The sequence below is a fragment of the Canis lupus genome, chromosome 14 (genome assembly GCF_011100685.1).
Source record: "Canis lupus familiaris isolate Mischka breed German Shepherd chromosome 14, alternate assembly UU_Cfam_GSD_1.0, whole genome shotgun sequence".
NCBI lineage: Eukaryota > Metazoa > Chordata > Mammalia > Carnivora > Canidae > Canis > Canis lupus.
The window spans coordinates 43,626,153-43,639,411 of record NC_049235.1 but is presented as its reverse complement, the minus strand read 5'-3'; the positions used below and the strand labels follow the sequence as shown (position 1 = coordinate 43,639,411).

At 53.9% G+C, this 13,259-nt stretch overlaps 1 protein-coding gene across 8 annotated transcripts in view; it reads right to left on the bottom strand.

Annotated features, from left to right (window-relative positions):
- Positions 1 to 13,259, bottom strand: part of MINDY4 (MINDY lysine 48 deubiquitinase 4) — a 104,232-nt gene that overhangs the window by 28,638 nt on the left and 62,335 nt on the right. For all 8 annotated transcript variants that reach the window (XR_005369671.1, XR_005369670.1, XR_005369672.1 and 5 more), the window contains exons 10-13: positions 11,888 to 11,989; positions 10,218 to 10,281; positions 9,049 to 9,114; positions 3,751 to 3,818 (exon numbers count right to left, since the gene is read on the bottom strand). Coding sequence is in view for 5 of the 8 variants with exons in the window: in XM_038557239.1 (XP_038413167.1) it covers positions 3,751 to 3,818; positions 9,049 to 9,114; positions 10,218 to 10,281; positions 11,888 to 11,989 (300 nt within the window). In the remaining 3 variants the exon portion in view is untranslated. The remainder of the gene's footprint in view (positions 1 to 3,750; positions 3,819 to 9,048; positions 9,115 to 10,217; positions 10,282 to 11,887; positions 11,990 to 13,259) is intronic.

The window sequence follows — 13,259 nt, the reverse complement described above, 5'->3', positions numbered from 1 at the left end:
AGGCCTGCTGCATCTGCTTTTTATTGAGCTTTGGGATATAGTTTATTTGGGAAAATGTTAGATTTCAGGTTCGCAACTCAAAGAGTTTCAGAAGCACCAGTTTGCCTCCCTCCTGTTAGAGATAAAGGGCCTAAGGCACAGGCTGGGTCAGCCACAAGCATGAAGGCAGCCAAGCAGATTGGGGACTCGGGTGTTCTGAAGCTACATCTTAGCCAATGAGGGGGATGCTTTCATGTGAACTGTCACCCACTGGGCTGCCCCGGACAAGCCAATCAGCTCAGCCGGACAAATGGAGACTGTGCTGGATGACATCTGTCCCCATATGCCCCAATGTCCATAAAGAAAAGACTTTGCAAGCTGCCAGGCCCTGCGGCAGGCCAGGATGGGGTGGGCTTTCACAGTCCCAGACTGTTGTCACTGTCAGGGGAATCACAGCAAACCTTCAGCCAGGCCTGGCACCCCTCTTGAGATCAGAGATCAGAGGCTCTGGGGAGCCAAGGGAAGCACCGCTGGAGTGCGTGACTGGCATAGAAGAGGCGTGGGCCACTCCAGGAGCTCCCCTTCTAAGGCCAGAGAACAGCTTCTTCAGAGGAGCCCTGCGATGCCAGGAATGCTAACGTGTTCTTTTAAATCATTTCAGCGTGAATCTCTCACAGGATCTGGGCACCGTTTCGACAGACTGCTCTCCTCACCATTGGTCCCATCTTTCCACCTCACGCTGCCACCCCCTTCAGAGAGCACCCCAGACCACAGGGAGGAGTGTCTGGCTCTACTCTATGTCGCCAGCAGCCCTGTGCCCAAAGGCTGCCCCATTCCCCCCGCAAAGTCCTCAGTCTCTCAGTCTGTCTAAAAGTGATTTTGAACTTTGACCAAACAAGACACTTGTGCCGAGTGTCTTCCCAGACACATCTTTGGGTGGTGCCCTCCCATGGCAGGGATGGGTTTTCCAACCTCCCCTTCTCTTGCCTGCTCTGAGCACCAGCACACAGCACCCGGGAGCCTGCCGGCATGCCTCCCATCACCACTTACGGTGACATCCCTGGGGCCATGTCTCCACCACCAGGCACCAAGCCAGGTCTGAGGGCAAGACACAACAGGATGGGACATAGGACACCTCTGAGCACAGCTGTGACAGGGTCAGACCAGCAGTGGCCATCATCTAAGGCTTGCTACCCACCAGGAGCCGACTCAAGCACTGGACATATAAATCTTTGTCCAATCCTGTAAAGCAGGAACTATCGTCCCCCTTTCAGAGTAAGAAATTCAGGCTCAAAGGAGTAGAGAGATTCAGGCCTGAAACCAAGCAGCAAACCCAAAGAGCCCCATCCAGGGCCCTACTGTCTGGGCTGAGCTGTGGGAGCCAGGGCAAGCCTTGTTTCTTCATCTGAAAGACAGGGAGGCTGATAATCACTAGTGCCCACTAACAGGGTTGGGGGGTGGGGATGAAGCTAGTTTCCTGTGTAAAATGCTGCAGCATCGGGTCAGGCACATAGGAAGCTTATGAGATGCCCGTTACTATCGTTCCTATTGCTAATGAGTGTATCCTCTGTGTTGCCTTCTTAGAAGGGAAGGGGAGGCCCAGGAGTAAGACGAGCCCAACCAGTGTGGTGCCGGGTCCGGTGCTAAAGCAGGTCTCTGCGCCAGTCCTCCTGGAAGGCAGGGGACAGACGGCCAACGCTGCCCCTGGGGGCTTTGATACCATCAGCCTCCAGGACCCAGGGAAGGTCCTCAGGAGCCCTGAGTGGGAGGCAGATTATCTGTACATACTTCCACTCCTCTGTCCTGAGACAAGGGGAAGGAGGTGACTGCAGCCAGATCTTGTGGGTCTGAGTGTCTGTGGCTGTGTCTGTGCCTCTCCTTATGTATATCTGTGTGTGTATGTGGCTGCGTGCGTTTATATGTGTGTATGTCTGTCTTCGTGTGCATGTGTCTGTGTGTGCTTATCTGTGTGTGTATCTGCATATCTGTATGTGTGTGTGTGTGTGTGTGTGTGTGTATTTGTGTGTCGTGCATGTATGTCTGTGTAGGTCTGTACTGCAAACTCTGCATCTGTGTATGTGTGTGTCTGTGTATATATCTGTATATCTGTGTGTGTACCCGTGTATCTATCTGTGTCTGTGTGTATCTGTGTGTGTGTAGCGTAGCACAGGGGAGGAGCATGGCAGGGCTGAGACCTCAGGCCTACTAGCACGCCGGGCTTGGTTAGACGGGGCAGGGAGGGTGCAGAAGCAGCCCAAGCCCTCCAGTTCCAGAAGACATGAACAGTAGCCCGGATATGAGGCTCCTGGGGGGCTCTGAAGGCCCCTGCAGAGGGAGAGGCCCACCAGAGCTGCTCCCTACAGGGGCATGCATATGAAACAGCTCCCAGGCTAGCGAGCAGGACTTGCAGCTGCTGCCCAGTGACCACCAGAACAGAGACACTCGGATCAGAGGCCTAGACCTCCAGAGCCAGGGGACCTCCCCCTGTACAGATGGGGAAACTGAGGCCCAGGAGATCACAAAGCCAGATGTCACCATGCCTGGTCCTTCTGAGAGCCTAACTTCCCCTCAGTGAGCTCAGGGGTCTCACCCACACACCCAGAAAGCCCCACCCATCCTGATCAGCCAGGGATTAGCAAACCCAGGCCTGGGAGAAGGTGGTGAGGCTTATGGTCTCCATGCATGTGAGCCCGGGCCAGGAATGAATCATATCATTATGGCAGGATTAGAAGAAAAATGCCATTAGAAAAATCTGTGCGTGCACCACGTTTAATAAGGTCAGTAGCAGCAAGCAGCAGGCAGGCTGGTGGCATGAGGCCACAGAGCCCCTGCATCCTCCTCCCACCCAAACCAGAGCCTGCAGGGAATGGGACAGGCCCTGGCCAGGCCCAGCCCCAGTGAGCAAGTGTCTCCTCCTACTGGGGCCTCCCCAGCCTGGGCATCACATAGCTACTCTTTCTGCCTCCCCACTCCTCTGGGCCCACCTGCTTGGGGTTGTTCCCAAATCATCTCTCACAGCAAGCATCCTCTCAAGGTGAAAATTCATTCCCCAGGTCCCCACACCCTCTGGAGTCTGCCCTCTACTTGGACAAGGAAGGAGCAATCAATTATACTTTACAAAACTACTAATGTGCTGTTAATCTGCCACCCTCCCTGGTGACAACATGCCCAGGTGACAAATACGGATAAGAAGCCTAGAAAGCTCGTGGAGGATGACAGTGATGGAGGAAGTCCAGCTCTCAGGCAGTCTGGGAGGCCACAATTGACAAACATGCATGGAATTGAAGTCCTCTTGCTTCCAGGGCCCCTGGGCACCCATGTCTTCAGGGCTCAAGATTCACAAACCTTGCAGCTTTCCAAACTGCCATGGCCAACAGTGAACCCCCCCTTCCTGAGATGGTGGGGACCCCCAGTCATTTCCAGGGCCTTAGCCTCAATTGCCCACCCCTGCACATGTCCCAAGGGCGTCCACACCTATGCTTAAGTATGTGCACACCACAGTCCCATTGGGGCCCTAGTGGGACCGGAAGCTCTGTGGGCAGGGGTGTCTCTCTGGTCAGCCCCAGCACATGTGGGGAGACTGACAAGGGTGCTCTGAACACACATGCAACTGTTCTCACCCCACTGCTGATGGTCCTCACTGCTGATGGTCCTTCCTTCATCCTCTCAACCACATCTGCTACACTCCCACTACGCACCAAGCAGAGCACCAACCAGATAGACAAGCCCGGCCCTGGGGCGGGGAGCGAGGTGAGGGAGGAAGACACTCACAGCTCCGTGGACCTGGACAGGATGGCAGACAGGGTGAGCAGGATGCATCCGTAGGGACCTGCTTCGAACTGGGAAAGAGAAGAAAGGAATGAGCACCCACCATTCCCCTCAGTCTGCACTTCCTTCCCCTCACCTCCTTGCGGGGCCACATCCAGGGAGCAGCCTGACCCTGAGACAGCTGCCACCCGCCTGGTCCCAGAGGTTGCCAGGTGGCTCCACCACAGGGCCCTTGAATGATGGGAAGCACAGCAGCCTGAGTGACAACAGAGCAGACGCACTGCCCACCGAGGAGCCCCCGTGATGTCCGAGTCCTGGAAGCTTGCCAGATAGCACCGGGGCAGCCTCCCTTACCACGCAGGTGTCTTACGTGCATCATCACACTTAAAACTGTCACAGGCCTATGTGACAGTAGTGTTAATACTGCCCTCTGCCACAGAGGGAAATGGGCTCAGGTACTGAGCAACCGGCCCAAGGTCACATAGCTGGGAAGCAGCCTGTTGGGATTCCAGCAGTCTCTGTCTAATTCCAAATCCCTTCCGCCAAAGACCTGCACTGTGTTAAGAGCAGCAGCAAGCAGCTTGGGGACAGAGTCAGGGTCAAGAGGGGTGAGTGAGGTGAGCCGTGCAAAGACAGATCCCATCGTTTAAATTTTTGGTATTTTGTTCATTGTGGATTTTTTTTTTTTGAAGATTTATTTATTCATGAGAAACCCAGAGAGAGAGAGAGAGAGAGAGAGAGGCAGAGACACAGGCAGAGGGAGAAGCAGGCTCCATGCAGGGAGCCCGATGTGGGACTCGGTCCCAGGACTCCAGGATCACGTCCTGGGCTGAAGGCAGCGCTAAACCACTGAGCCACCCAGGCGTCCCGTGAATGTTTTTGGATTAACTTTGATATTATTACTTTTAAATTTTTATACTTTTGGGGATGACTGAGGACTTTGGTACCTCCTTGCATTCTTCACCCAAGGTAAGCACCTTCATCTCCCCCTAGTCCCAACCCTGGGTTAGAGCCCAGCTGCTGGGGTTTGAATCCTGGCTGTGCCACTCTAGCTAGGTGAGTACAGTGACCTTTCCTAATCTCCCTGCCCCCCAGTCTTCTCATCTGTAAAACAAGGAGGATTATATTTTGGACCCACCCTCATCAGGTTGTTGTGAAGAGTCCGTGAGATCATCCTTGTACAGCACATAGAACAGGGCGTGACACCTGTGTGAGCCCTGAGCATATGCCAGCTCTGTGCGGCCCTTCTGTCCAGGGGGCTCAGGAGGCCGTGGCCTCCCAGGATAAGCTAAGTCACTTGGGCTCACTAGAGAAACGCCAGCCCCCAGCTGCAATTTTGTCTGAAGACCTTACTCATCCCACTTTGGGGATGACACTCATCCTCATCTGTGAGCTGTGATGGCAGATGCTGCCTTACAAGGGTCAGTGTTCCTTATGTGTGATCAGTTTCTTAGTGGACTTGAAACCAGATCCAAAAGTGCTTGTTTTCCTGAAACAATAAATATAATATAATTGATCATATTTCCATTTTGCCTAGGTTGCCAGGAAGCTCAGAGCGAAATACGGTCCTCAACTGTGGCAATTATTTCGGCTCAGGCTTCTGATAAACTTACCTTTTCTTTCCTTCAAAACATAGACTTTGTTTTCATAATTTGATTAATCCTTTAAAAAAATTACTGTGTGAACTTTCGTGCCAAGAGGATGCTCTCTGCTAAGGCTATGCTTGTGAACAAGGTGGATATGGATCTGCCTTCATGAGAAGTAATGCTAGGAAAAGAACAAGAAACACCTGGAAAAGAGTGCAGCAGGGACTCTGCTCTGACAGGAAGTACCAGGTGCTCTGAAAACACACAGAAAGGGCCTCTAAGCAGACTCGGAGTGCAGGGAAGGAAGGTATGTAAAGGAAGGCTTTCTGGAGGAAGTGGGATCTAAACCGAAAGGATTGGGAGAGAAGGGAATTGCTGTTCCAGGGAAGACGAAAAGCAAGTGCAAAGGCCCAGAGGCAAGAGAGGGCAGGTTTGCTACGGCTGAAGCCCAGAAGAGCCCTGAGGACAGCAATCTTATATTATTAACTTATTCTTATAAATGTGTAAATAAGAGAACCTTTGTGAGGGGGTATAGAAATGGAATAAATGCATCAACAACAATCTTAAATCAAGCTCATCCTAATCCTCTGACCTCAGGCCAGGCACTTTGCTCCTGTTGCCCTCAGTTTCCCCATTTGCTGAATGAGGATAACAAATCCCTCCCTTGTGTATTTCCTTGGGTTCATGAGACCAAGGCTGTGCAAGTGTTCTGACAACTGAGTCATACTGAAATCCTCGCACAGGGGACACGAGCCTGGGAGGACCCGTAGCCTGTCGCAGCTCCCCTGCAGACTTCCCTGTCGCCTTGGGGAGTGACAGAGCTGTCTCCGTTTCCCCTTCCGAAATGCCAACTGCCTGCTGCCACGGACTTGCACGCTGTCTTGGGGGAGCAATGACACTTTCTCGGGCTGTTGCCTCTGGGGTGCCCGCGGCTGCAGGGCTCCAACAAGGCAGGGGACATGGAAGCCCACCGAGGCCCTAGGCCTGTGTAAACGTGGAGGACTACTGGTACTACGTGGGCCAGCGTCTTCCACAGTCCTCGGGCTCCTTCCAGGACAGCTTCCCGGGAGCTGGGGACGTGCCCCTGGGTGTGGACTGTTAGTGCGACTACAGAGGGTGGAGAGAGGACGCTGCCTGGGGCTTCTGACCCCTGCCAAACATGACTGAATGGCACCAATATGCCATTCTGTTTTTTTTTTTTTAAAAACATTTATTAAAATTATCTCATCAAATTCAAGCTGCCGAGACATGGGAGGCCACAGGGAAAGGTGCCTGCATTGAAAGGAGAGCTCCCCAGCCCGAAAGTCAGGCCGGAAACTGCCATTATGCTCCAGAAAAATGTCTGGTACTGGTAGGCAAGAAGGGGCCGTCCTCCAGCACTGCCCTGGCCCCGGAGAGACCGAAGCCCACCGAGGAACCCCAATGGGAGGCTGCGGGGGGCACCGGGGACCTCGCCCAGCTCACAGGGGGGCAGCCAGACAGCTCACTCTGAGGGTGAGCAGTCATGAAAACACAGCAAGGAGCCTATTTATTTTGGGCAGAGATGGTTCAGTGTTCGTTTCCAGGCCTGGCACGAGGAACCCCTCTTAGGCCCAGGCCATGAAAAATGAATTTGGTGAGGGTAGTGCTGAGGCAGCTCAACGGCTTCCAGCAAAAACATAATTAAGCTGTGGGGAAAAACATCACCTTCCCGAGTGAGGAGGGCCAAAGACAGACCGCCGGCACCCAGCGAGCAAAGCCGAGTGACGAGGGGGAGTCGCCGTGGGTCCGGAGGAAGGACAGGAGGCCGGCAGCCCCTCCCCTGGCACAGGCCCCGCTCTCTGAACCACTTCCACCGTCAACGTCTGGCTTGGGCTTCACCGAAACCCTGGGGTACTGATGGAGGGAGGAGGGAAGCCTCTTTTCACAGATAAGGATGCAGAAAGCCGGGGTGCGGGGTGCGGAGGCGTCAGCCCCGGGGCCATCAGTGGGTGGTGACAGGCCTCTGGAGCCTGTGAGCAATTGCCCCAGAGCCGTCCTTTGCGCCCTAGAAGCCTCCAGGGCACCTCCCTCTCCTGGCCCCGGGGCTCCATGCTCTGCTTCACCTGACTGTGAACACAGGTGCAGGGGGAGGGGAGGTCTGCCCCCCACTCCTGTGTCAAATCACACGCACCGAGACAGTCAGGCTTTGCTCGGCTCCCGGATGCACAGCTGCATTCTCAGAATGCTCTGAGTGCAGTTAGGAGTATGATCCTTCCTGCTTATTTAGATCGTGCCTGGTGCTTAATTTAGAAGACATTCTTCTCCATGCATTTAAGTTTCTTCTTAAAAAACCGCTGTTGAGCAGTAAAGAGCTGCAAGTATCTGCTAACTGCTCCATCTTCCATTTTCTAGACAAGGCAACTGAGGCCCAGCGATGATCCTAGGGCCACAGGTGGCCGAGGTATAAGCTAGAGGAGGTCGCTAGGCCCCTGCTCCAGGCCCCCTACAGCTGCTCTGGGCCAGCCGGGGAGCGCACCACATCAGGCAGACAACCCACTGGGTTATGCCCATGAAGAGCCAGAGGGAGCCGGGGGACAGGGAGCGGCCAGCCTTGGCCAGGCCCCCTCCCACGTCAGAGCCCCTCCCTCGAACCTCCCAGAAAGGCCAGACAACACAGTCAGTGCAGAAAGGCAGCGTCCTAAGCTGGGGACATGGGCCAGGCTCCTCGGGCTGTTGCTCGCTAGGCAACAGCTCTGGGGCAGAAAATTTGGGGTGAATCAGCGCCTCAATGAGTGTACCCCTGCCTCCCAAGAGTCTCTGAGCAGGCCCCATTTTCCTACCCAAGAAGCATCTGTGATGTCAGAGCTGGCATTCTTCCTAGGCTATGCCCAGACCCTCAGCACTTTCAGGGAACGGGAGGAAGGTATTTGGACAGCAGGAGTGTCCAGCCTGGCCCCACATCTGGCAAGTTCTCCCACCTTCCAGGCTCACCAGCAAATACTCTGTCACCTTCTCTGGAGCCTAAAAGAGCTGGTCCCACAGGCCAGAAGGCTGAAGGAAAGGCGCAGAGGAGGCACAGAGCATTTGCTTGCACACCAGGACGGAAGGGCTCAGTGCTCTTTCCTTCCATCCTGACACACAGACATCAGAAAATGAGACTTTGCAGTTGGGGATCTCAGGAAATGACCTCTGCCAAAGTCATCTGCACCCTGCCCCTGTAATGTGTCCCCCTCATTTCCACATGTCCACAGCTAACCAATCTCAAGGGGCCCTTAAATAATCATGATGATAGTGATCATAACATCAACAACAAAAGCTAAAATCACTGACAACATCAAGCTGGGCGTGCTAGTTCTGTTATTATCAGCTGCACTTTACAGATGAGCAAACTGAGGCAGAGAGGGGCTAAAGAAGTTGCCCAAGGTCACAGAGCTACTAAGGGGTGAAACCTAGATTCAAACACAGGCTGAAGGCTCCAGAGATCATGTTCTTTGCCATGGAGACTTCAAGTCCCTCATTCACAAAGCCAGAGAGGCTACAGCCCTTCTCTGAATCCCCGTGGCACTGTGCACTGTTCAGACCTTGGACACCCCATCTCACAGCAAGGAGTGGGTACACAGATCTCCAGCAGATAGGGTGCTGGAGGACCCAGCCAACCAGCCAGGACACCAGGCAAGATCCTATATCCAGCAGGGTCTCCAAAGAAAGCAGCTTAAAAACACACATCCCCCCCCAAATAAACCATTGTCCATACCTGATGGATACTTTGTTGAAGAAAAGTCACCAGCTCCTCATAGCAGGTCAAACTGTGCAGTGTGAGCTGAGGAGACACAAACCCATAGCGTGAGCTGTCTGAGCTCCACAGACGGTTCCATGTCCTGCCCTGGTTTCAGTAGCTACAAGCCCCAACTTGGGAATGTCCCTGAGGTCACAGTGGCGACCCTGAGAGCCAGGGCAGCAAGGCACCCCCATGCCTGTTTGTGACAGGACCCAGCCGGGGTCTCCGGGGTCAAGCCGGCCCTGCCAGCCAGACAGGGCCTACAGAGCCCAGGAATGGAGACCCCGTGGAACTAAAGCAAAGGAGCCAGTGGCATGCATGCCTCGCCCCACCAACCAGCGGGGCTGCACCCCTGCAGGCCAGTCACAGGTATCTGAGAAGCACCTGGGGCCTGGCAGGGGCGTGGGGGTGTGTGGAGAGAGGTAGGAGTCCCATCCAATGGGCCACCACCAGTACAGCTCTGAGCCCAGCAGGCAGTGTCATGAGGTCAGTGGAAAGCTGTGGGTCTGAGTTTCCTTTGCTTTCTCATGCAGCTCAGGAGAAAACCACTTGTAGAGACAACACCCAACTAGGTGAGACCCCTAATTAGGATCCTAGGGCCACATGTGCCCAAACTTAGGTCAAAGGAAACAAACTATGTCAAACAAAAGGCCTCAGTGAAGAGGAGGCTCGTCTGTGGGAAATGTGGCTGTGTCCATATTCTCATGTCTCCCATTTCTTTCCCTTACTTGGTCACACTAGGTCTGGCTTCATGGCTGTGCTCTGCAAAGCTCTTCCCCATTCTCTACCCCACCCCTCTGTCTCCATGCCACCCCACTGCCCTCTCACAACAACCCCGGAGGGGATGCTGAGGAGACAGGGAGGGCTGTGGCTTGGCCAGAAGGCATCACGCATGGACTGCTCTTCTCTGTACAGCCTCCACGTGACAGGGTATCCATCAGCCTTTTAGCCATAAGGGCAGTTCTGGCCAGACCCCCCCCAGACCCCCACCTCTGCCCGCACCCCATCCCAGGTGGAAGATCTGCTAGCCTGGGCTGCAGGGAGGGCTGGCCGATCCCCAGCTGAGGGAGGATTTACTTATATGAAAGGAGACCGTCCCCAAACAAAGCCAAAGGTTGCGTGATAATTTTTCCAGAAAGCCGTACTGTTTCTAAGACTCCATCTGCTTTGTATTTCCCTGTTGGACTGAAGTGCTGTGTTCCCGAAGCCCTAAAAAGGAAAGAGAGATGCATGAGTCCTCCGCATGGAGAGAAGACATGCCCTTGAGCCAGGGTGAAACCACATGTGCCACTGACTGAGGACAAATAAAAAGGTGGCTCTGGAGGAAAGAATGGGACCGAGGGTTTCTCCTTTCTCCCCCAATTTGAACTCACCCAATAGGCTGGGCCCAGGGGACCTGATGAGTGGGGGAAGGGAAAGGAATGGAAAAAAGACCTCAGGAGGAGAGCTCAGGGTAACCAAACCCAAGTCCTGGCAGTAGGGAGTCTGCCTCTCACCCACGACCGACAAATAGATTTCCAGACCAGGAATGCTGACTTGCCCTTCGCTTTCAGGGCCGTGAGGAATTCCAGCCTCTGGCCTGAGGCTCCCCACGCCAACCCCATCGCCATCTGTCTATACAACACCCTGTATGTGCAGCCCAGGAGATACACACTAGAAGTGGGGTCTGGGTGTGCGGCCCACGATGCCATTAGCCTGCTGCGTAGGCTGGGACAGCCGCTGCCCCTCCATCTGTAAAACGGGGAGAAATTGAATTTTTGCCCCATCTGTTTTCAGGGCTGCCATACAGATCCTAAGGGCCAGGGTTAATGTGTAATAATGTATTATCTGGAACACGAGTACCAAGGACAAGCACTCCATAGGAACAATAACAGTGATACCGAACTGTTAAGGTATTTAGTATGGGCCAGACATTATCCTAAGCACTTCACATTTATTATTATTTACCATTTACTTATATGGATAAATGATTTAAACTCATAGATAGTATTATCATTTGTTATATATGATTTATTTATATGGACTCATTTAATTCTCACAATCACTCTACCAGATAATCGTTACTATCATCCACACTTTCCAGATGAGTACACAGATGAAGCACAAAGAGCACAACTGCCCAAGGTCATACAGCCAACAAACAACAGCATTGGGAGTTAGCCTCTGGAGCCCCTTCTCTTAAGCAGTATGCTCTAGTAATCATTCTACCCCACCTGAGTGTCACCTTTGGCCCCCAAAGGTACCCCTTTTACCCAAGCTTAGCCACAGGCCTGGGATGAAGTGATGCCTCCACTATGAAGGGCCAGATTGAAAAGCAGGCTGACCATCCATGTGGATTACAGGGATGGTGTCCTCCACCTGCAGTAGGATAGAGGCGGCAGGGGAGGTCTCTTCCTCGGTGGCGCAGGGGACCAGGTGACAAAGCGAATGGAAGCATGTCTTGGGGACTAGGAGAGAGGTATGAATCAGAGGTATAACTGGTTCCTGAGAGGTCCAGATCAGAGAAATAGGGGAGCAGGCTGCCTAGGCCAGAAGTTTTCTCAGATGGGATGTGTCCCCCAAAGCTCCCCAGGGCGGAAGGCCAGGCAGATGTGACCCCAAGCAGAGATGAGACTGGAGCTGTGTGGAGGCCCCTCCAGGCCTCTCCCCATGTGGGGCTGCCTTGCTGGGCTTGTACCGGCGTGGGGCATGGGGCCGACATCCAGGAGGATACACAGACAAGCAACGTCCCTAAGGACAGGAAAGCACATGGCCAGCTTGTCCGCAGATGTGCCAGCGCATGAGTGGTAGCAACATGGCCCTGGGGAGCACTTACAGTGTGATCACAGCTCTCTCTCGGCCTCCCGCCCGCCACACCATGTCTGCGATGGCCAGGGCGAGGCAGTGGGTCCTGCGGGCGTTGGAAGGTTGCAGCTGCCTGAGAAGGAAAAAGAGTGTGTTTATGTCTGTAGGGACACAAGCCAGGGCCTGTGCCACCCTATAGCAGATGGCCTATTCTTTCCTCTCCCACACAGAGAGAACCCCGCAGCCCACGGACTCCAGCAGGGCCTCCTCGGACCCAGGCCAAAGGAAGACCCCTGAGGGAGAGGCCCTGGGTGGGACTGGAGGAGGAGCAGGTCCAGGAAGCTGCCCAGGGGAGCAGAGGGGATCCTGGAGGCTTGGCAGGGCTGTGGGTTCTGATGGAGCCCAGGAGGCTGAGCTAAATGTGCTCGGGAACTCACGCCGCCCCAAGGAAAGGCGGCCACTCCAGGCAAATGCCTGATACTGTCCTGACCCAGTCTTGGCCACTCCCAGCATCCAGGCCCCTGGAGACAGCAGCTTGTGAGAGCAGGTGCCCTTCACGCCCACCAGCCACAGGAAATGAGATCATGGGTGCAGACGGGAAGGCAGCCTGTCTTGCTGTTACTTATATATAGGGTGTGGAATGGGGGAGAGGAAGAATTAGGGGTAATCTCTGGGGGTTTAGTGGGTGCAGTGAGGCTGCCAAATGGAATGGGGAATGCAGGGCAGAGAGGAGGATTGGGGGAGCAGCTGGATGCGCATGCGGGACCCCTCGGTGAAGCTATCTGACACATGGAAAGCCCAGGAGGGCATCGGGGCTGAGGGTAGGTTTATGAGCCACCAGAATGTGAGAAATCCTTGGCACTTTGAGGGGCTAAGATTTCCCAGAGAGAGGACGGGGAAGGGCAGAGGCAGCAGCCAACGATGGAATCCACGGAACTCTGGGTTATCAGAGACACAGACGAAAGCAGGAAAGGGTACAGCAGTAGGGGCATGGCTGGGAGACAGTGCTGTTACCCAGTCCTGGGAACAAATGGGCTTTGAACGAAACAGGTAGTCAACAATGCCAAAAATGGCAGAGAGACACCTGATGATAAAAATGGTAACAAAGAAGCCCTGGTGCATGAAATGAGCAACAGGGAAGAACAGGCAATAGCCTGACAGAGACACTTCTTTCAGTTTCATCTTTCCAGGGCTCCTTAGAGCTGTACTTCCTGCCCACTGCTGGAATCTATGAATTTTTTCTAAATTCTTAGAAAAATTAAATTCTTACAAAAGCATTCTGAGTGTTAGGCTCTTCCTAACAGACAAAGGTGCCTTGATGAAGACCTGCTGGGGCTCAAAGGAATACATGGTGGGGGGTGGGGGGATTCTATGTTTTCAGTGCCCAGCTAATATTTGAGCTC